Below are 24,081 nucleotides of genomic sequence, written 5' to 3'. Positions count from 1 at the left end.
ACGATGATGGGGCTGGTGCTGGTGATAATGGTGGTGGTGGTGGTGGTGGAGATGGTGATGGTGGTGATGAAGGTGATGGTGGTGATGGTGATGATGCTCATGATATTGTCATCACTATTGCTATTGAAAAAATACATTGAAGGTCTAATACCATGCTAAATGCTCTGCACATGTTGCCTCATTCAATCTTCATGGCATTCCTATTATGATTCTTTGTCTCTGCTTGAGGAAACTGAGTCATAGGGAAGTTAACTGTGTTGCTTAACGTCCTACAGCCAGTAAGATATAGACATGAGCTTCACAGTTAGGTCTGCTATGACTCCAAGATCTACGCTTATAACTATCTCCCGTTTATGACCTCCAGAGGCTGCTATATAAACATTTAACTGTAACTCACTATTTTAATCTGATCATCCAGTTTGGTTATAAGAGTATTAAAAATGCTAAAATGGTGTGCATATTTATAATGAATGGAATATTGTCTTGCTTAGCTAATTTTGTTTAAAATGGCCATGAGCTAGACATCCAAGGGAGAAGATAGATACATGAAATCCATTTGATAACTCAAAACTCCTACATGGCATTTGTAAAATGGGAACTAGAAAGGTAGCACTGTGTGATTCATATTAAATGATGAACCCAAAGTTGGAACTCTTTGAAGTTTCCTCTAATTTTATTTAACAACAATATATATTTGACCATTGTAATTATAATAGCACTCCTAGTTTTTATTATCTATCTTATCATGCTATGTTGACTGACAAAAACGAGAAGTTCTAATCACATTTCCCTTTGACCAAATGTTAGGGAAACAAACAAAATATTTTTGGGAATTGATAATTTTGATACTTTTTTTTAACTGTATTGCATACTATTTGTGAATGTTCCTAGAATTAGTAATACAGGCAAAGCTGATTAAATGTAAAGATGTCTGACCAAACAGTATCCAAAGAATAGTAAAAAATTGACAAACTTTTTGCTAATTATAAGTTTTATCAAATAGAAGATTGTCTTCATTAGTTTTAAATTTATGATTTGAGCTTTAAAAGTATCTTTTCTATCTCATGAGAGAATAGAATCAACAGATATTATAAATAGAGGTCAACTTAGTACAGATTGAGTTCCCGTCATTAATATGATACAATTAAATGTTTGGGGATGATGGTACCAGTTGACTTTGAATGCTTACCATGCTGGGTTGGCATGTTGCATTTTCTTGCCGGATCTGTTAAACTCTTGAAATCACTGTCCGTAATGAGGTATATTAGAGTTGATCTTGGTCTCATGGTTGACTCGGATTCCCATCTGTCTGCCTCCACAATCATACTTCACCACCATGCTATTTTAACTCTCATAGTTTAACTGTTTAAGTTAAACGGAGGGAAGGTGCTTTTTAACAATATCCACCATCCAGACTGACTTTTGTTTTTTCTTAATACATCCCAGTTGAGTACACTTCGGGGAATTATTGGGGCTTATCGCCCCAGTGCATCCTTTCTCCTGATGCTTTCAAAAACCTCACTCATCTTTTGCTTGTCAAGATTATTTGAGGTAAATTACATTTTTGACCATCGCCCCATTACTTATAAAAGATGCAGCCTGACCTTCAATTCCGTGAAGACAGGCACCAGCTCTGCCCAGTTTATTTTGTACCCTTAGTGCTTGGCGTGGTACTCAGCACCTGGTAGGCACCCCAGTAAAAATCTGTTGAATATTGTTGAATGCAATTATTGGGAGAGTTTTCAAATACATTGACCTTTCCCATCCAGTTGGCCAAACCAAACCACTTGGGTAGCCGTAACTTCCAGTGCCAGATGAAACGTTCCATAGCTGTGTAAATTCCATCTTCTCAGACAGGAAGGGACTCACTCTCTGCAAAAAAAATAAAAAACAAAAATCCATTTTAACTTTCAGTATTATCGATATCTTTTGCTATGCTGTATTTTCCTTTGCCTGAGTGAATTCAGAGACGTCGTTTTACGTGGAAGGATCAAAGATAAACACAGGAATTAACACGGCTGTGTTTTCACGGCAGCACACCTCAGGCTGGGTGTCTGGTGGATGAGCCCAAGCAAACAGGACAGTATAAATATCCGGACAAACTACCAGGACAGATTTATGACGCCGACACACAGTGCAAGTGGCAGTTTGGAGCAAAAGCCAAGTTATGCAGCCTCGGGTTTGTGAAGGTATGTTTGCGTGTGATTGCAACCTTACATTAAGATTCTGCAACGTGTCTGTGTCCCTAACAGAAATGTAAACATTTGGTTTGCGAAGGCCGAGGGTTAGAGTCTGGGTTATCTCTAAGATGTCAGTTGTTTGGCATGAAAATAAGTGGCGGTTTTACTGTCAATGAATTATCCAGGCTTATCCCCCGTAGACCGTGCCTGGTTTCAATACCATTCGACTGCATCCCTGGGAGAAAATCCCTCCTGGCGAGTTGAGGATTTCATCACAAGCAGTCAATCTGGGTACAGTCACGTTTACCTTCTCCTCATCCTTCTGTCTATTATCACTGTATCCATATTCCGCTGCGATGTGATATGTTGAAAAAGCGTCACCCCCTCGAATATATCCCTGTACCTTTCTGGAATATGAAAACTACTGTTGACAGGCAACTTTTTGTGTGTCCAGTCTTCCCTTCAATATTGTGAGAAACATGGATGGGAAAAGGAAAGGTCCAGGATGTAGAAGTGGGAGAAGTGTCAGACCAGTTGGTCCAAAACTCCGTCACAGAGCGTGTCAACATCGGTACAAAATGGAATCGGTTTTAAGTGTTTCTTCCCTAGTATCCAGAGAGAAATGTGGCATTCCTCGGTATCTGGAAACTGGGAAATGACGAAGTTTTATAGCTCCTTTTCCCTGCTCTCTTCCTCTTCTTCCCCCTTTCCATCTCTCGCTTTATCCGTTTGTCCTCCTGCAGCCGCCAGCAGCCCCACCGTGGGTAACCTGCCTCTCCCGCCGCCCCCAGCACTTGCCACGTGAGCGTCCGTTCCACATAAGGCATCGTCTCAGAGACATATTTTACTTCTTCTCAGTCTTCATGAAGACCTTTTGAAAGGGGCATGATCATGTCCTACACAGAACTCAGAGAATGTATATTCCATTTGCCCAAATCCTCAAAACTTTTAAACCTGTCCGTCACACTGATGTTAAGCTTCCTTCTCTCCAAGTAATAGGTGTTTCCCAAGCTTCACTCACTAACATCGACAGTCACTGATAATTACCTTCATTCTGTGTGCTAGTCTCTGTATTGTTGTGTTGTTTTTTTTTTTTAAGATTATTTATTTGAGAGAGAGAGTGCTCAGGAACAGGGAAGCAGAGGGAGAGGGAGAAGCAGGCTCCCCACTGAGAAGGGAGCCTGATGCAGACGCGTGACTTGATCCCAAGGCCCCGGGATCATGACCTGAGCTGAAGGCAGATGCTTAAGCCACTGAGCCACTCAGGCGCTTTTCTGATGAATCAGTTTGCTTAAAAATATGTAAGTCCAGTCCTAAGAAATAACCACCAAATCCCAGGTTTTGATATGGGATCACGTCTTTCTCTAATGCTCCTTAAACGTCTCACCGTTAGAAAAGTTGACCCATGCACCATCCACAGGTTTCTTGGCGTATCCTCCATGGAACACAGAACTGATTTTGGCAAATGCTGGCGTATCGTGTATACGCTAGCACGTTGACAACTGTTTCTGATTGCCTGTTACGTTGATGTGTCTGGCAGAGGTCAGTTGACATTCGCTTGACCGACAAAGCTTGTCGAACTCTGTCTCCTGTTTGCTTCATTCCTGAAGGTTTCACAAGCTCGTGCATTCATTAATTAAACATTTACTAAGGGCTTACTATGCGGCAGATGCACAATGGGTAACAAGTTTGATTTTCCTTGGAAATATCAAGGAAGTTTTAAAAAATGACCGTGATTCCTGCAGGATTAGACATTCGACGCACATGTGTGGGGTGCCTGTTCCGTGTCCGACAGTGTGCAGTGTCCCACAGCCTCTCTGCCGCGACTGATCTTTTCCTGGAACCATACCCTATTTTTGGGAGCAAGTGCCTCAGTCTGATGGTCTTTCTTGGGGAGCAGGGCAAGGGGAAGTGGCTGCTGCACACTAGAGAGCATGAGGAAGGCTCAGGGATGGGAATGCCTGGTGGGGTGGGGACATTTCCTTAAGGGAGAGGTTTGAGACAACCATGAGGCAAGACAGGGAAGGCGGTAGATCCCGAGGGTGGAATTTCCCCCCCACAGCCTACAGGAGCGGAAAATACCTGCTTGTAACCAACCATGGTGATACCTCTGAGAATCACAGATAGTTCCTCCCTGGCCCTATGTGGAAGGGGTTTTCCAAACATGCAAACCTCTTGTTCATCCTGCTGGTCTGGACAGTGTAGACCCATTTCCAGCAGCCCAGGAAAAGGGTGGTGGTGGTTTTCTGAGTCTTCACTGTCCTCTCATTGCTTTCCCTTACAAACCTGATCTCCTCACTGCCTTTTTTTTTTCCCCCTAAACTTTATGCCTCCTGGAAAGGCAGTTTTGCATAATAGTTAGAAGTGCGTGCGCGTGTGCACACACACACACACACACACACACACACACACACACAAAGAGAGGGGAAGAAAGAAAGAAAAAAGAAAAGGAAAGAATGCTCAGGTGTCTTTGGATCCAGGGATGCAATTGTCAGTTTCCGCTGGAACTTGTTAGAAATGCAAATGCTCAGGTCTCATCCCAGCCCTAAAGAATAAGAAGGTTTGGGGGCGCCTGGGTGGCTCAGTGGGTTAAGCCGCTGCCTTCGGCTCAGGTCATGATCTCAGGGACCTGGGATCGAGTCCCGCATCGGGCTCTCTGTTCAGCGGGGAGCCTGCTTCCCTCTCTCTCTGCCTGCCTCTCTGCCTACTTGTGATCTCTCTCTGTCAAATAAATGAGTAAAATCTTTCTAAAAAAAAAAAGAATAAGAAGGTTTGGGGATAGGATGGTCAATGCTTGAACAGGGGCTCAGGTGATTCCGATGCTGACTCAGGGATGAGAACTGCTGAATTAGACAGTCTTTAGTTTTTTACACACACACACACACACCCACCCACCCACCCAACTTCTGGAGTTAGGTAGGCCTGGGTTTAAAACCTGATTCCGCCACACCCTAGAACCCTGAGTGAGCAGCTGAACCTCCCTCGGTTTTTGTGTCCCCATATGTACCATGAGGCTAAGGAAAGTTCTTCCCTGCTAATTGTGAGGGTGCAGCTCTAGGGGCTGCGGGACCCCTCAGCGGATACCCAGGCTTTTCCTCCTCCTATCCCAGCAGCGTCGTCATCCCAGGCTCCTTTCTCCCCGTGGCTTCCTTGTCCAAGGTCTGGAGCTGGCTCTCTTCTATCCCTGTCTCTTCTTCCCTCCTCTCCCAGCCCCGGGTTTTCTGTCTTTGGTATATCAAGCCTGATCTCTCTTCCCTTGCAAAATATTCGGGGAAAATGAGTTGGCAACTGATGGGTCCCCGTTATTTGGACAGATGGAAAGGGGGGTCCCCTCCACAGCTTCTGGAGACTGTGCCTTTGGTTATTGCACATGTAGCAAAAGCTCCACAACATGTTCATTTTTAGAGGCACTGAGAGGGATTGAATCCGAATAGCAATTACAGGGAATTTGAATTCTAGTGTAAATGTTTGTGATCATCACCTCACAGAATGCTTCCTTTAAAAGAAGAGGCATGTTAGAAACAGTAGGATGGAGATATATTTCTTCTTTCAAGAATCTGACATTGCAGTGCATGAAGGACGTCAAAGGAAACAAAGTTCTAGAAAATAAGTCACGGACATGCTATGTACAGCATGGTGACTGTAGTTAATACTACGTTGCGTGTTTGAAAGTTGCTGAGCAAGTAGATCTTAATAGTCCTCATCACAAGAAAAAAAAATTGTAACAGTGTATGGGAACAGATGTTCTCGGATTTATTGTGGCGATCTCTTATAATAAATATAAATATTGGATCATTATATTGCGTACCTGAAACTAACAGAGTCAGTTACACCTCACATTTAAATATTATTTTAAAAAAGAACTTGACATTGGGATAAAAGAATGGAGAATAAGGAGAAACTTCCTAGAATCTAAATCTAAAAGTAATCAGTGAATTGTACCTACTTTGCCATCTACTAAACTTGCTACATCAGGTTTCAACTCTTACTAACTCCCCCCATGGACTCATGTTCCCGTGTTGATATCCTTGTATTTTCCCAAACCCTACCTTCGTACACGTCTATAAGCCTTTTAAATTGTGCTTCCCACCCTAGAATGCACGGTCGCCCATATGACAAATACCTAATCACCTTTTACCGTTGTCAAAGATTCAGCGCAAGTCGTACCTCCTATTTTCCCCAAGGAGATTTAAATGTTCCTCTCCCCCAGCCTCCATCTGCACACTCTACGGACCATCATGAACTCATGGCACCATATTATAACTGACGAGGTGTGCCTCTCGCCTCAGTGGATGGCAAGCCCGTAGTGTCTGCCCGCCATGTTGGCGGATACCCCAGAATCGTTTACTGAATTTACATGGTACTAAAGCTAACATTTCTCTAGCATTCCCATTTTCATAAACTGGAAGATTTTGCCTCTGTCCCCTTCTCATCCCTCCTAAAGGAAGGGAGAGAGAGAGAGAGGAGTCAAGAATGTCTCTACGATTTTTGGCTTGGGCAGCCAGAAGCATGGAGGTGTCATAACATGAGCTGGAAGATGTTGAACAGGTTTGGGGGGGCAGATGGGGAACTTTGTTTTGGATGTGTTTGGTGCTTCATAAAATTCGATATGCAGAGACCACTAGCATTTTTAGCTCATCGGTTTTGCTTGATGGGGCATCCTTCAGAATCTTTGAACTACAACAGGACAACACGGGTCAACCAGTGACTGGACAGAGGAATGCGTAATGTCGAGACTCTCCTTAAAGATCACATCCAGGCGACATGAGACCTTGGAGTCTCTGTGGTTATTTCTTTTCCCCTTAAATTATGACTTCAATCTAGGGAATTATAGATAAGGAAAAGCTAGTCGAATATGCTGGGGGGGAAGAAAGGAGGGAAGAGCAAGCAAAAAAGTGCAAACTCCCATTTCTGTTTACTTTGAAAGGGAGCTTTCTCAGAGGACTCTCATGGTCGTCAAGGCATGTAGTTGGCTATAATTACGTTTGACTTATGTACTTCACCACAAAAGAAATAACATGTTCATACTGCCTGTCTGATTTCACTCTGGAATCCTGTGTTTTTTGCCTCATTTTCCTGGTCTTCTCCAGCTGCCCCTTCTCCTTAGCCCTGTGGCTTGGCATTGGCCATGGAATCCGGGTCTCCTTTGCTTGGGTCTGCCCCAGGGTCATTTCGGTGGCTGCCACATAGGCGAGGGGTGTGGGTTATGGCTGCCCGCTGGCTGTCAAGAGGAAACGGTTTAATTCTGCAAGCTTTCCTAACTGTGGCTGGGTTTCAATGGTTACCTCTCCTTTCTCCATCTTGATGTAGGACTGTCTTTTTCCACATTAAGTTGTCCCCCTCGGCCCCAGGGTGATCCATGGAGGGAGAGCAGACAGAGATGATGAAGCTGATTCACTTGTTGGAAGGCTGCCTCCTGCTTTCTACTGATGTTAGCGGCAGGGCCATGTCTATGGGAAACACTGACATACCGTGTCTTAGGAGCTGTTTTGAGATTTGAAAGTGGTATTATGGAATGTGGGGCACATGGCTGGGGCCATGGATGGGTGGTGGTCCCCAGCAGCATCTTGAATGTCCTTCCATTCTCCTTTGGAGGGGAAGGACTTTCTGGTCCACACGATCAGGCTCATTGCCCTTATCTCTGATTTCCTTGTGTTTCCTCTTCTTGGTTGTGTGGAAAACTTTTTTTGTGAAATCACTCTGGAGCTTGCTCTTGCCATGTTGTCTCACCATGAAATCTGCATTAACCGGAAGGCTTGGGGAATTGGGTGCCCAGTTAATGGAATTTTCAGGGCCCCACCAAGTGACCACAAAAGTCATTTTGTTTCCTCCCTGGTTGTTAATATTTTCCCCCAAATCGTACACGTTCACACGTCTATCCCAGCAAATAGAACGTGGCAAACAAAGTGGAATGATTTTGACATTTCATGATTTTGACATTCTCTTAATGACATAATTCTGAGTAGCAACTTTAGCTATTTGGGCTGGAAGGAATCTGGTTCAGTCCCCTCGTTTATAGATGGGTGACTGAGGCCCAGGAGGTTGAGAGCTTTCCAGCTTCCACTAATGACAAATCCAGGTCCAGAGAGCTGGGGTCAAGGACTCTGGCTGGAATCAGGCCAGTGCAAGTCCTGCCTTTGCCACTTACCAGCTGTGTGACTTGGCAGCTTTGGAAGTGTCAACGGTTTGCTCAGTCCCGTCATCTAAATTAGTTTCTCTGGGAAATTAGTTTAGTGTCCGCCACTAAATGCTGTTAGTAACACTATTAGTTTCCCATAGCTGCTCTAATAACTTTCTGTGAACTTGGTGACTTAACATAAATTTATTTTCTTACAGTTCAGGAGGTAGACATCTGGGATGAGTCTCATGGGCTGAGATCAAGTGTTGGCGGATTGTGTCCCTTCTAGAGGCTCCAGAAGAGAAGCCATTCTCTTGCCTTCTCCAACTTCTAGAAGCCTCCTGTGTTCCTTGGCTCATGGCCCCTTCTCCCCATCTTCAAAGCAGCAACATCCCCCTTAGTCCTCCTCACACTGTCCTCTCTCTGGTTCTCTTCCATCTTCCTCTGCCCTATTTAAGGTCTCTCATGATCATCTTGGGCCCATCTGGAAAATTAAGATAGTTTCCCCATCTCAAGGTCAACTGATTAGCAACCTTAATTACGTATGTGATTTTAATCCCCCTTTGCTATGTAATTGCACGAAGTCACAGAAGTCACAGGTGCCAGTGATTTAGATGTAGTCTTTTGAGGGGGTGGGGGGAGCAGTATTCTGCCTACCACAGTCTAGCATGAGAGTTCAATTCTTTCATGGTTTAGTGTGAGAATTGTCAAAATGCTTGAAAATTACTATAAAGAGGAGGAAGGTGATGATGGTGATCATTTATACCATTTATCCTTGGGAACCAATCTAGAGAGTCAAGAGCTACTTTTATCACTATTTGCATAGGGGAGAAAACCACAGATCAGAGACTTCTAGAACTTGACCATACAGCATGGAACCTGGAATTCTGGGGCAAGGATTTGAATCAGATGGGCTCGATTCCAGTCTTGGCCTCTTCTGCTTCCCCGGTGGTGGTATGGGTGGTGGTTCTTACAAACCAGGTCTCTTAGTTTCAAGCCAAATGGTCCCTCCATAAATTATTATTACTCCCCCATCATTACCAAACACACATGCAGGTAGCATAGAAACTTCCTGATGTTACATTTGCTACTGCACGTAACTGGTTACCTTGCCACTACCGACTTCACTTGCCTCTACTTCCTGGATCATGTCTCATTCTAGCCCCCTCAGAACACAATATTGTGAACAAAAGCTTTGGGTATTTTCATTTTTATTGTATCAAACCCTGACGACCTGCTTCTTTCCTTTCAGGACATTTGCAAGTCACTTTGGTGCCATCGAGTGGGCCACAGGTGTGAGACCAAGTTTATGCCTGCGGCGGAAGGGACCGTGTGTGGCTTGAGTATGGTAAACTGCATACTTGTTAGTTTTTAGTTCTGGAAACATGATAACACATAGAAATAAGTCACTGTATAAACTGTTTGCAGTGGGACCTCAGAATGGAATGCCTTGGCTGCATATATTTTCTGACTTGTCTTTAAGTCAACCAACCTTATTTAACAGCTCTTATCAAAACTCAGTGCTAATATCACCCAGTAGTCTCAGTTATTTAGGATGAGGTGTTTTTTTTTTCTGCCTTTGATTTCCATTTTTAGATGAAATATTTCAACAAGGTGGAAGGTTTCATTGTTTACTGTTTGCCTTTTCAACTTGATTCAGTATAGAAAAGCCTCAGGGAGGAGATATTCCCTTTAGTGGCAAAGGAGAGACTGTCCCCCCATACAAGGCCTCTATCGCTTACCTCACAGGACTCATCACTGAGTTTCTGACATGCTCAGTGGAGTCCCGTCACTTAGAGGAACTCCTAGCCAAGGGTCAGCTGGGTCACTGTCTAGGTTGTACCAGAAAGCCATTAGCCAGCAAGTATGGTCAACCCTCAGAACCATCGCCGATATGGGAGATTTCTGTGTTTTGGACAAAGAGCATTCATATATTCGTTTCTGGGTTTTTTTCTCCTTAGTAGCCTCTGGAGGGAGAGGTGCATTTGATATCACAGTAAATGACCCAGATTTGGTGCATTCCTTTGAAAGATCATGATCGAGAGCTAGAAAAGGGAGCATGGAGATGCTCCAGGTTCTTTGATCTCTGCTTGAGCCACAAGAAGTAGAGAAGACTCGGTCATTTATAGTGAATTCAATCACACAATAACTTACCGACTTTTAGGCATCAGAGACAGGAGACTCTGGAGATACAAAGATGAATAAAATTCCATTTTATCTCTTCAAGAACTCCCAGTCCGGTGGGGAAACCTGTGCAGAAGCTGATAACCTTGACTTTCTCTTTAAACGGACCTCCTTTAAGCCCCAGGTTGCTGTCAGTGCTCAGGGTTAGTGCGCATTTAAAATGAAGTACCGTGAGCAGGTACACTGAGATGGGTGTTGGAATGCAAATCAGAACTCCTCAGTTGGATGGGAGAGAGACTTTCTGTGAGAAATTAACGATAACGGCAAAAATAGAGGCACACAAAAATCAACGTGTTCAGAAAATGCTTACTAATATTTGTTGAGTCCTTTATTCCGAGTCTCTTAAGAGATTTGCATTTTTTAACTCTCTGATTTTAAAGAAAATAAACTTCATAAAAAATTGAGGTATTATGTGCAGCTTTCCATCAGAAGTACCTGTCTTAGAAAATTCCAGTAAGGATGATCATGGAAAATGTGCACGGAATGTTTTAGGTGTGATGAGGCAAAATAGTGAAATAATTAATTAGACATACAGGCACTGCTCAAGGCATTTTAATTTTTTTGTTTTTTTAAAGATTGTATTTATTTATTAGAGAGGAGCATGAGTGGGGGTGGGCAGAGGGAGAGGAACAAACAGACTCCCTGCTGGGCGGGGAGCCTGACTAGGGGCTGGATCCCAGGACCCTGGGCTGAAGGCAGCCCCTCAACCGACTGAGCCACCCAAGTACCCCATCACTTTTATCTTTATAGCATCATAATTGAGGACTTGCAACTCGAGGATTAGTGGGTATCTTTTCATTATGAAAACAACAGCATTTAACATAAAGGGAGTGTACAAGAACAGATTGATCCGCTAAGTGAGGAAAGTAAGTGCCAAGTGGCACAGGGCTAAAGTTTTATGACCTAGATCACCAGAGATGTAGTTCCACGGGCAGGAAAGTGCCCCTGGATTAGACTGGAGTTACTATAACCTGAGACAAATAGGGCCAGAAGTAAGAAAACAGATGTCCTCAAGCCACTCCCTACCTCATTATATTAAAAAGACCAGACGACAGTTCTAAATACTTTAGGAACGCCCCTTGACTGAATGGGGGAAGCCCCCCTTAGCAGAAGGCGTTCAGATGCGTCCCGTCCATCATCGCCCCGGCTTAATCATCACCGTATCCACATGCGAGGTTCTCGGACTCTTCCTCCACTAGGGGCCGAACCGGCTTTTCATTAGACCGTACACCCCGTGAGGCCGGGACCCTGTCTTATGCTTTCTCTCAAGTGTGCCACGGAGCAGCAACTACTCCCTGTTTTGTCCTGTTGTCCCTGGAACCTAGCGGAATCCTTCCCCTTCTCTCCCGAGTCCCTGGTCATTTAGTGCTGTTTGGACCATGAATGCTCAGTAGGCGTGTGAGGATGTGAAAACCACCTACGTTTATCTAGTTAGATGTGCAGGGAAAGAAAGGCTTGTGTTTGCTATCAGTCATAAAAGGTGTCTGCCCAGTTATGGCCACTCAGTTTGAAATTAGAAGAAGTGCATATTTACGTTTGTATGGAGAGAGAAAATTTTATGTGTGGAACTTTATAAATGTGGATTATGGGCACCCATACACACTCGTATATATAAAATATGTATATTATGAACATAATATATACATATTATGTATGTGCTACGTGACATAGCACAACTTCACACTTTCCTAAAAGCCTCTGCAGTGAGATCCAGAGAGGATGTGTGTGTGTGTGTGTGTGTGTGTGTGTGTGTGTGTGTGTGTGTACGTGTGTGTGTGCATTCATGTATTTACTTCTGATTTCTGTACTGAATGAAGGAGCCAGAGGAGACAATCTCCTAGCAACCTAACCTATGAGGATGCATCCTGAAATAAAAGAAATTTAAATTAATTGAAGGTTTGCAACAAATCTGAAAACCATATTTCTTAAAAGAAAAAAAAAATTAAGGTTAAGATCTGTATATGTGGGGGGGGGGGGGCGGGAGGGGTTGCCTCTGAGGCATGAAGGTTACGTGTCCTGTTCAGCAGCTTTGGTGACTGAGCTGAAATCGAGCCCCAGCTGGCGGTGTGGCTGCCCGGGTAGCCGTGTTAGCATTTCTTTGCTACATTTCTCTCATCCAGAAAATAGTTATTAACTCCTTAGCGCTTTGGGAGGATTATGTTAGAAAGCACGGGAAGTCCTCCCGCTCCGCCTGCCTGTGCCGTTTCTGGCACCTGGAAGCAGCTTCGTCAGGGGCAGCCTCTGTGCTGTTTCTGGCTCTTGTTCTTTTGTGTCCGCCGCTGAGCTCAGCTGGGAGAGTCCCGGGGATTCCGGGTCGGGAAGATTCTGATTCCTGCTCGCAGTGGCCAAAAGCCTCTCGTGACCAGTCGCTTTCCCCCTAAAAGTGCTCAGCGGTGTTATATGAGTTCATGCAAACTCTGAAAGGGCAATTAATCCAGGGGAAAGACAAATGAAAAACACAAGAAGTAATCTGCACATGGCGAGAATTTGAAGAAAGGAAGCCGGATCTTGACCTGGGCAAAGTGCACTCGCCATGCAATAAACAGCCAAGGAGCCAAATGTATCCCAGGGGAGAGCAAAGATTGGAAAGTCAAACCGCCTCCCCCTGATTCTGTAACTGAAGCCCCACTCCTCGGCAGAGCCCAGCATGGTCCCAACCCCAACTCTTTGGATCCCACCGCAGTGGCTTTTAGGAACGTGTGCTGTTACACTAAGTCATGCAGAACTTGCTCATAATAAAAGCACCACAGGAATAAAACCACTACCAAGGGCTAATGCAAGCCCCAAGGACAGAGATGACCAGCCAAACCTGGAATGTATTGAAAAGAAAAAAAAACGCAGGGGTTAGCCCTGAAAACCCTTCTCGCCCTGGCTGGATCAGAGCACTGGGCAAAGCAAAGACCGAGAGCTAATTTGTAAAAGGTACTCGGAGAGCTCAAAGTCATCCGAGGGTCTGGAGTTGGGAACTTTCCTACAGACAAAAGGTCAAAGCGTGTTATCTACAAGCCCAGTTTGCCTGGACTGAGAGCTCTGGGGCTTCCTACGAATTGCTCCGTGGGGATGGTTTGGGATACACAAAAACGTTTGCATAATTGTATCTGTTTTTATGATGAGCTCATCAGAATGATGAATTCTGTGTTCTCCCTAAAAAAACCCGCGTTTGTCCCTGAGTGAATGACCCACATTGTTCTTGAAGCAGCCTCATTTCTAGATGGCGGGGGAGGCTCGGTTGTCCCAGGGTCGGGACTCTCTCCCTTGGCTGTTGGGCGGAGTCTTATCTGAACATGTCCCTTCAACAGCTCACAAAGCATATGATCCTCACCTGCTGCTGACAGATGCCCCCCCCCGTCCCCCGAGGTCAGCCTTTGAAAACGCACACAGTAGATGCTGGGTAGCCGGGCCTCGATCAAGGGCCCCCGGCCAAGGGCGTCTGTCAAGGTGTCGTGCGTTCTCCCGTTCGCCGACGTGCTTGTGTTTCCCGCTAATGTGCAGGTGTCTGCCTCTGTTTCCCTTCCCCGCGTGGACTCTAACAGGCAATGTGTCCCGCCTTCTTTTCGCAGTGGTGTCGGCAAGGCCAGTGTGTGAAGTTCGGGGAGCACGGCCCCCGGCCTATCCACGGCCAGTGGTCCGCCTGGTCCAAGTGGTCAGAATGTTCGCGAACTTGTGGTGGCGGAGTCAGGTATCAGGAGCGACACTGCAATGACCCCAAGTAAGGCTCCTGAGAAAGCCCGGGTTCGTAGAAGGCCAGAATGTACCGTTTTGGTTTTGCTTTGCTTCCATGCTGGTCTTTAAGTGCAGTTTCCTTCTCCCTCGTGAATCGCAACCAAGCTGGGGTTTCACGGTTTGCAGATGAAGGCTGCGGGCACTGGGGAGGGGACAGGGGTGTGATGGCCAGAAACCCAGAGCAACAAAGGAGCTGCTGTGTGTGTGTGAATAGGACGATCAGAGACTCAAGTGATAGTCTGAGCTCCCTTCTGAGTCTAAATTCAAGCCACGTGGTCACACGATCAAATGCCTGTGTCGTTGAGAGAGAAGCTTGGCCAGTGGAATGTGCGTGTGTATGTGTGTTTGTGTGTCTGTCTGATGAACTGGAGAAAGTATGCTGATTTTTGCCTTGCAGGAATGTACGTCAACACGTGCTGACAGATCTGCCTGACTTTTTAAGAGAAACCAGAAATCCTAAAAAAAAAAAAGAGTGTGAAATTCCCTGACTGTGAAGACATTGACAACAAATTCCGTTTTCTTTAAGCAGAACACGGTGGGGGCCGATCGCAGCATCTGCCAATGGAGACTGGCCTGCAGTCGCCTGCGGGCACACTCGGGCCCCGGGTGTCCCGGGATTTTGAACCGCTCTCTGTCTTCTTTGAAAACGGAGGTGGTTTTAGGTTCCTTTTCTCTGGTCTCGTCCCCATGTGCAACCTGTGGGAGACACACACTTCCTGATTGTCACAGGGGAGTGGGGCGAGCCCAGGGTTGAGAGTGGGATCGGACTGCACATCCTGGGTCTGCCTCCTGTTGACTATGTGACTTCGGGAAATCCACTTGAACTCTGAGCTTGAGTCCGTGTGTGAGGTCGAGATAGTAATGCCTCCTCTGAAGGTTTGGGAGGGATTAGAAGTGGGCCTGTAGAGCACCCCCTTCCAGGGAGCATCCAGTGGGCAGTCAGGAAAAGGGTCTGGGGTCTGTGTGGCTTTCATCACTGTCATCCTAAACTCCAGGGGGAGTACAGGGTAGCAGAGGATGGGTCCTTGAAAGCGAGGGGCGCAGGGAGGGAGGCCTTAGTGATGAAAGTGGACTTTGGAGAATGTGGTAGAGAGAGAAGAGTGCAAGGGGTCCTCGGAAGATGAAGATTTCACTTCGTGGCACTGTTTGAGGGGTGGCTTAGTGCGAGGGGCAAAAACGCAGCCTCCTAATCCCAGAACCCTAGGTTTGCCTCCTGGCCCTGCCTCCCTCCAGCTGTGTAGCCATATGCAACTTTCCCTCCCTGCTCTAGGTTCCTCACTGGTTAAAGGGGACAAGGAGAGTGCCTACGCCAGCTGGGTTAATATTCGCAAAGCGCTTCTGCAAAGTGCCTGGCCTGTTATAAGCATCGAATGAATGTTTGGTAGATTCAGAATTAAAATAATGAAACTGGAGCAAGAGGAAAATTTAAAGGAGACCTGGCATTTCATCTGAGTTAGCAGCCTGAGCTGAATCTGGAAGGCCAGTTGGTTCCAAAATACGAGAGGGTCAGAAGACACTTGGGCTGTGGTTTGCTAGGTGCTCTTTGGGCTAGAGCAGGCTAACGGTATTTTTCAGCTTTGACACTATTGACATTTTGGGTTGGAAAATTTTTGTTATGGGGTTTGCCCAGGACACAGCAGCCCCGACCTCTCCCCACTAGATGCCTGTAGGATGACACTTCCTCCCCGATAGCCCCATGATAACCAGAAATGTCCAGAGACTATCCGATGTCCTGGAGGGGGCAAGTTCAGAGAGAGTAACTAGGTGTGATGGCAGACAGGCTTGTGATGCATTTCCAGTTTATCCCAGATTATTAAAACCACCCTCCTCGTACTTTGAATATAGCCCATATCTTGGATAGGATTCTTAAAATCATTATATTACTTTTCTTTTTTTTCAGCCTATTTCACGGATCTGGTTTTCATACCTCACAACATTTTACAGCTCCGTATTTTCCCAAGAAAGAAATAGATTACCTAATTTAATAGCTCTGCTGGTAAAGCGCGTGAATGACACCCCTGGGATTTAAATTAAAATCTCTCATATCTGTGGGGCCGAGCACTCTCATTATAATAGGGCATTGTTCACGGGAATATTGTACTGTAATTTTAGAAATGCCTCATAAAAGAATCACCAGTGTAGTTCCATTTGGTGCCGTTTTATCATTTCAACAAGCGTGAGGCTCCTCGGACACTGTTTACTTTAATTATGCCTCACAAATAAAACAAGAACATGAGCAGCCACCCCCAGGCAATTGAATTAGTTGTTCTCTGTTCTTATTTCACTTTGTTGTAGGAAAACTGAGGGTTTTTTTCCCCCGCCCTCCATTTTAAATTACTGATTTCTTCTTTGCTTCAGTTGAAACATTCAGTCCGTTCACATCACTTCACCCAACCAGCTTCATTTTCTCACGTGAGAAGCAGGGGGACCTTTTATTTCACGTTAATGCTGATTTTCCCAGAACATGTGTTGTTTCATAAAAGTGAACTCCTCCAGGCTGATTCATGGACTTACCCAGCTTTTCGGCTTCCAAAGGGATTAAAGGTTCCCTGGTTCTGGAATGACTGGTACCACACACACATGGCGCTTCTTTTTTCCCATGTCTGGTGTGGACCTTTTTGGTTTTATTTATTGATTGATTTAGAGGGAGGGAGAGCGAGTGAGCCTGCGAGTGGGAGGAGGGACAGGCAGAGAGGGAGAGCATCTGAAGCAGGCTCCAAGCTCAGCACAGAGCCTCCCATGGGGCTCGAACTCACAACCCTGAGATCATGATCTGAGCTGAAACCAAGAGTCAGACACTTAACCAACTGAGCCATCCAGGCAGCCCTGAGGTGGACATAATTTTTAATGGATAGAAGCTCTGTTTTCTCCTGAACCCTACTATGCCTCAGGCACCTGGAAACATTTCCCAGTCTACCTAGAACAGACGCAGGAGTTCCAGCCTGTTGTCCAATCCGGTTATCTGATGAGTGAGTAACCAGGGCAGGCAGAGGGTCCCAGAGCAGTGATCTTTGCCGGGGTCACCAAGCTCGTAGTGGTAGAGTCGGACCAGGAGCCAACAGTTTTCATCCTTTGACATTCTTTCTGGTTGCCTGACTAGTCAGTTATCACAGTCTAAAGGAGCCTGGTAGAATTTCTATAAAGTCTGTTCCAGAAAATTAATTGCAAAAATTAAAGTGAAAACGAAACATGCAAAGGCATTCTAGAACTTTCCTAAAATGCAAGTCTATTTGAGAAAAAAAAAAATAATATGCCACTAGAGTCCTAGCTATGGAAAAATAATTGAATTAAATCTCCAGCCCATTTTTCAACCAGTGATTTCCAGGCTCAGGTGGTTATCAAAATCACCAAGTGTGCTTTAAAAAAACACTGATTTCTGGATCCTCTTATCATATATTCTTATTAAGAAAGTCCGGAGGGACCCAGGAGTGAGTCCATCTGTCTGTCTGGCTGTCTGGTTCTGTTGATCAGCCAGCCAATACTGTAACCATTTGTAGCCAGGACGTGATAAATTACGCAGAAGTAAAAACGAATATCCTTTATATCGGTCTCATATAAGGATAAAATCATATTCCCAGACATCTGTTTTCTGACTGTTTATATTTTTGTTTTTAATCTTGTTGCACCAAAGAATGTCATGGTAGAATTTTCTGTCAATTTATCCTAATACTCCTGTTTACAGCTGCAGAAAAAAGTACGTGTATTTGAGGATTTGATGGAAAAGTACAAATTCTTGCTAGTCATTAGAACCAGAAAGCACTTTAAAGTTATGATTGATTTGTGCTAACTCTGCCCTAGATTCAGCCCTGAATTTTTTTAAAGAATGTGTCTCATTTATTTTGTGACCTTTGTTTGTTTTTGTCATTTTATTTTTTTCATGATGATCAGTGTAGTCTTTAATCCCCATCGCCTATTACCCCCTTCCCCCTACCACCTCCCCCGTGGTAATCATCAGTTTGTTCTCTAGAGTTAAGAGTCTGTTTCTTGGTTCATCTCTCTCTCTTTTTTCCCCTATGATCATTTGTTTTATTTCTTACATTCCACATATGAGTGAGATCATATTTCTCCGCATTTCTCTGACTCATTTCCTTTAGCGCAATACCCTCTAGCTCCGTCCACATCATTGAAAATGCAAGGTTTCATCCTTTCTGATGGCTGAGTAATATTCCATTGTATATATACCCCCCCCTTTATCCACTCATCTACTGATGGCCTCTGGACTGCTTCTGTACTTTCTCAGCTGTGAAATCTTTACAAACATTATCTCAGTTAATCATCATATCTGCCCCCATTTTCAGGTTAGGAGGTTAAACAAAATTGCCTAAAGATAAGCTGGGAAGAGGCAGAGAATATTTAAATCCAGATCGGTCTCATTATAAAAGGCCAACTCCCTAACGATCGTGCCTGACTGTCTTCCTCTCCCCTGCCGGCCCCTACTGCCTAACTCAGCTAAATCCAGGTGGAGTGGGGCAGGGAAAGGATCCTGGGGAGTCAAAGGTAGAGGAGCTTAGCTGTGCCCTGTGTCTTGCTAGCTATGTGACCATCATTCGGCAAGTTTTATGAGGCTTCTCACCCATCTTTCACCTCGTCTACAAAATGAAAGGGTGGTATGGAGGTTTTGAGATCGCCATGTTACGGTTTCTGAGTCGAAAAAGTAACCCATGTTGTCCTCTTTTTCTTTCTCGAAACTGAGGAGTCTAAATGAAGATTATTTATAAAATCGCAGACAGAATGTCTTAAACTAAGAAAAGTTTTAAATACGCTTTGTAAAGATGACCAGGAATAGTAAAGCTATGGTGGGGCCCTTTAAGGTTTTTCTAAGTGCTTTTCAGATAATGATTTAAGAAGTCTTCTGGGATTTGATGTAGCACAATGGCTGCTGAATGTTTAAGTAGTTGCTCCAGAGTGTTTTGAAATAGCAAAAAAAATCTTGCTCTGGCGGCGTGACACTTCCCGTTTCTGTTGAATCCATCTCAGCAAACAGTTGCATGAGGATTTGATAAAATAGGTTGAAGCAAATCCAGGGGTGTTTTATAGCATTCTTGTGCTTCCTAAAGAGACAAGGAATTTTAATCACACAAATTTATTAACCTGGAGCCTTCTTTCATGTTACATGTTTGTACTGAGCTTTTGTATGAGATGATCCATAGTTGGGTTTTAGCCTTTGGAGAAAAGCACAAAAAAAAGCAATTGCTTTGGGCCTGGAAGAAGCTGGATAAGCTTTTATTGGTCATTCTCAGTTTGGTTTATGCTCCTTTTTCCTTTAGATTGCTTTCTGGTCTTTGCAGTCTACCTACCAAGAGCTTAAAGAGCCGGCCATTAGATCATAATTATTTATGTTCTACTGGGATTCCCTATTCTGGAAATCCATTTCCCATTGTGCTTGGCAGGCGAGGAACAGGCCACCTACAAAGTTAAAAAGTGATTATGCAGATGAAAACAAGGGAATTTCTGTTCACAGTTGAGGATCGACCAGGGTGAAATATACAATAGTCAGCCAGTAATCAGAACATGGGCTCGGTGACTGGCAGAGCTGGATGGGAGGACATGGCGGATGGGGCTTCCCACTCTTTCATTTCAGTGCCCTGACCTTCTGCGTGGCAGCAGGTGGACAGCACCCTGGAGGAAGCTGGGGGTGTTTAGAAATGGGAGGAAAGCTGGGGAGTAGGTTGGGTCCACATTTGAAGAGCTGTGATACCAGGTTGGGTTGTGTGTGTGTTTAGTGTGTGTAGCACGCAGACACACATCTGTCTACATTAATGAGAACACTCGGGTGCATTTATAAATTTCCCTAACACAGGTAACACGAGGAGTGTCAAGAATGTGCTTTCATCATTCTTTAAAGAAATTGCCAAAATGTAAAACTGGCATCAGTTTTCTCTAATATGCCAGTTCCGGTTGCTGAATAGTGGTAATGCCTCCCTAAGAGCTGTATCGGGAAAAGAAAGAGCGGGTCCCTGATGGACGGGTTCTGCCTACCATGGATACAAGGAAGGACACGGCATATTGTGTCCTCCATTATTTCCTTTCCTGTAATAGACTGTATACATGCAGTGTATACAGGTGGTCACCTTGACTATATACAATGGTCACCTTGACTGTCCCTCCTTACATTATTGTTTGTGACTCATAGCCCGCTGTTTGCTTGCATTAAAGCCCTTTCATTTTATTTTTAGGCCTCAGTATGGTGGCAAGTTCTGTCCAGGGTCTAGCCGTATGTATCAGCTGTGCCATATTAACCCTTGTAATGAAAATAGCTTGGATTTCCGAGCCCAGCAGTGTGCAGAGCACAACAGCAAACCTTTCCGTGGATGGTTCTACCAGTGGAAACCCTATACGAAAGTGGAAGGTAATTTGGTCTCTGTACCTCCAACAAATAGGGCTCTACGGGGACAGTAACGGGGATGAACACACGGGGAAATTGCTGCGTACATAAGAGTTTTGGTGTTGACGTCATCCCCTAGACCCGTCCTGACCCAGTTTTGCATTCACTTCCATAGGTTTTGTTTATTTTTCCATACTTTTTTTTTTCACAAGATAACCCTTTTCCCCCACATCTGTAAGCCAAAGGGTTCCTGTGTTTGGAATGTACTTATGTTTCTAAACTTACCTTTGACATTCTGGCAATTAAGTCTCCCAGGGTTGTTAATTGCAATTGGTATGAATTGTCCAGACCAAAAACCTGTGAAACCATATATGCCCCATAGAGAAGCCATATTCAGCAATTGACAAGTAGATGATTGCCCACACGGAAGGCCTGTTTGCAGGGTATTACACACCCACGCACGCGCGTGTGCGCGCGCGCACACACACACGCACACACACACACACGCACACAGCCAAGAATTTAAAAATGTCTCCATACTGGGTTCCTAGTGCTTATTATTACTTAAAGTTGTGACTTATATTTTACCTTTTAAATTGAATTGTTTTTGTTTTACCAAAGTATCAAAGCATTTATTTTAGTTGCAATGTACACATTTAATGTGCTTCCCATTACCTTCGCAGACAAAGCTGTCACCGTTCTGATTGTTTGCCTTCTATTATTGCCATTCCCTTGCTTTATCAAAACTCAGCCTTCCTTGCTTGAGAAAGGATAAGTAAGAACCCCTAGGGGACACAGGTAGAATGGGAAGACACGGAATGTAGTGGGGGAGATAAGACTAGGGCCATCGCTGGGCAAAAATCTCAAAATGAACGCATGTTGTCGATCACCATAGAGAAGCCAGTGGAGTTAGGGGCATAACAAGGGGGATGATAGTGCCGCTCGGCCCAGGACCAGCCCAGCCATCGCAGGAGCACTGTGTGGTTCTGGGTCATCAGTGGGCATCTGAAAGCACAAGAGGGACAAGCATGAAAATTCAGCAACCGCAGTGAGCAGTCTGTAAGTGTCTACTTTTAGGTGCGTCTTTCTTCAAGTAGAAGCTCAGCCCTTTATTGTTATTTCCAGTGTTTCGAGTTGCAGTAAGAGAGAATATGTACAGGGTTTGTTTATGAGTTTTCAGCCATTTTTAAAAGTAATACTCCATGGTACGCCTCTTTCTTGCTTGATGGAACAAACGTGTGCTTGCGAACTTAGCTTGTCTGTCATTTCTCTCGGACCTCAATGACAAAGCTGCGAAGACATGCATTTCAAAAAAAAAAATTCTTCAGTAGACTCATATGGAAACTTGCCAAGAAAAAGAGAGAAGAAAACAGGTACCTGCAAATATCCAGAGGTAGTAAACTAGAGAAGGATTTAGAGTAATTGGAAATCACTTCAGAGGACAGACAGGGTTAATTCAAGGGCTAAGACCTTCCCCGCCATGACACCTCCTCAGGGAGGCCTCCCTTGCTAGTTTGCTCAGAATATCCTTCCTTCAGGTATTCCTCCCGTTCCTAAACTGCTCTATTCTTTGTAGCTCTTACCCATGCCTGAGTTTACATCCCATCGTTGCTATTCATTATCTCGCTCCCCATAAGAATTCACGTTCCACGGGATAAAGCCTTCGTCCATTTTGAGCATGCTTGGGCCTCCAGCATCTGAGAACAGCCCTTGGCACGTATTTGTAATTTTCAGAATGAATGAGTGAATAAACAAGCATCAACTGTCCCTAATGGAGGTGTTTCCCGTCTCTGAGTGGCCGGCTCTCCATCACTGGAGGCATTCTATCAGGAACCGTGCGCTGATCTAGGCAGGGCACTGCACAAACAGGTGCCCAGGGACCGTTAGATAGAACACCTGCAGTTGCTTTCATTTCCAGCATTTGAAGATTTCTTGTCTCTTGGTAGAACACGCCCGTCATTCCGTGATTCTTACAGATGTGTGGCTCTTTCCCCCAGACCCTGCTGTCCTTCCTTTTCACTTCCCCTTCTGCTCTCTGCTCTGTTTTCTTGGGTATCCCTTGGTCTTTCCCACATTCATCGCGTCTTTCATTCAAATGCTGTGTTTACACAATGTGTTTTTTGTTAGCACCCTTTAAATAGGTTCTGTGTTCACGACACGAGACAGTGAAGCACATACATTTTGTAACATGTAAAATATTTTTTGGTTTCAAAAGTTTTTCACTAATTTAATGGCAGCCTGACTGAGTAGGGAGCATGCCACTTCATTCAATTGCTCAACGGAGGTTTACTGAGCACTTCTCCCATGGGAGACATTCTGCTAGATGCGGGGGGAACTACACCAAGGAGAAGAGACCCAGCCCAGGGAGACAGAAAAATTAAGGCCTTTTGTTTCTCCCTCTTCTCCTTCTGATATGAACTTAGGATAAGGAAACATTGACCATGGCTTGAAGGTCTGGTGGCATTCATGCAGGTTGGGAAGAATGAGGGAAGACCATTTATAAATTAGACAGTCTTTGTCTTACAGTAGTGAGGTTTTTGTGTTTCCAATAGACCAGTTGAGAAACTTGCCCCAGAGCCTCTGTGGGTAAAACTGAACTTTTTAGAACTTGTTCATTCCTGGGCATGACCGAGAAAAAGAAAGGGCATCGATAACGTCTTCCGTAACCTCTGATGCAAAAATTACGAGGTGTTTAATAAAGCTATTCAAAGAGATTTCTAGGTAAAGGAGAAACTTTCACTCTATCGACCCATCTGCATATTTGGATCACGATAATCTAACTACTTTCACATTTAAGTTTTGACTTTGTCTTTTATCGAGAGGTTTATGAAGCCCAGCGGTTTGCAGACTGTTTACACGTTCGTTGTACAAATGTTGTCAGGGCTGTTGTGTGGTGTCGCCCACGGACGGTCTCTTGGGAGAAATGTCCTCTGGAGCTGCTGGCCAAGAAGAACGCTTTGTATTTAGGAAATTGGCATAACTCCTTTCTGATACAAGCGCTCTGTAGAAATACTGCATTTTTTTTCTTTTTGCCTGTGATACCAGAGACTTCTCAGGGACTTTATAGTCAATAAAAGTTACATTTTTTAGCCTTTAGGTTTAGTTTATTTGGGTCCTCTTCCTTTTCATGATAGGATTATTCTCTGTATGTTTTATAAACATAAACCATATGGCCCTTTTTTTCCCCCAAAGGACCTAAAATTTTTTCTCTTAACTGCCTGAATAGATTTTGAAGTAATCCATGTCCCTAATCACGGTCAACAAATTATCGCCTGTGGGCCAAATCTGACCGGTTTTTGTTTGTTTAAAAATAAAGTTTTATTGGAACACGAAACACTCCTTCCTTTACATACTGTCAACAGCAGACCATAAGTCCTATGAAGCCTGAAATATTTGCTAACGAAGGAGAGTAGCTGTATAACCCACCAATTATGTGTATTGTGGCTATTACGAAGCGTTAGAAAAATACAATTTTGTGTGTCAAAACAGTTTTATCTAAATCGCAAACAGGATTCCTGCTTTTAAAAGCACATATATGTACATTTGTACAT

General features: G+C 44.4%; 1 protein-coding gene across 2 annotated transcripts in view; it reads left to right on the top strand.

The window, feature by feature from the left end:
• LOC111152950 (ADAM metallopeptidase with thrombospondin type 1 motif 18) overlaps positions 1-24,081 on the top strand; it is a 136,335-nt gene that overhangs the window by 69,050 nt on the left and 43,204 nt on the right. For both annotated transcript variants that reach the window (XM_022511698.1, XM_022511699.1), the window contains 4 exons: positions 2,036-2,189; positions 9,551-9,646; positions 14,043-14,191; positions 20,382-20,554. In XM_022511698.1, coding sequence (XP_022367406.1) covers positions 2,036-2,189; positions 9,551-9,646; positions 14,043-14,191; positions 20,382-20,554 — 572 coding nt within the window. The remainder of the gene's footprint in view (positions 1-2,035; positions 2,190-9,550; positions 9,647-14,042; positions 14,192-20,381; positions 20,555-24,081) is intronic.

The sequence above is a fragment of the Enhydra lutris genome, unplaced genomic scaffold (genome assembly GCF_002288905.1).
Source record: "Enhydra lutris kenyoni isolate GAN:26980312 unplaced genomic scaffold, ASM228890v2 scaffoldscaffold30, whole genome shotgun sequence".
Taxonomy (NCBI): domain Eukaryota; kingdom Metazoa; phylum Chordata; class Mammalia; order Carnivora; family Mustelidae; genus Enhydra; species Enhydra lutris.
This window is presented reverse-complemented; position numbering and strand designations above follow the sequence as displayed.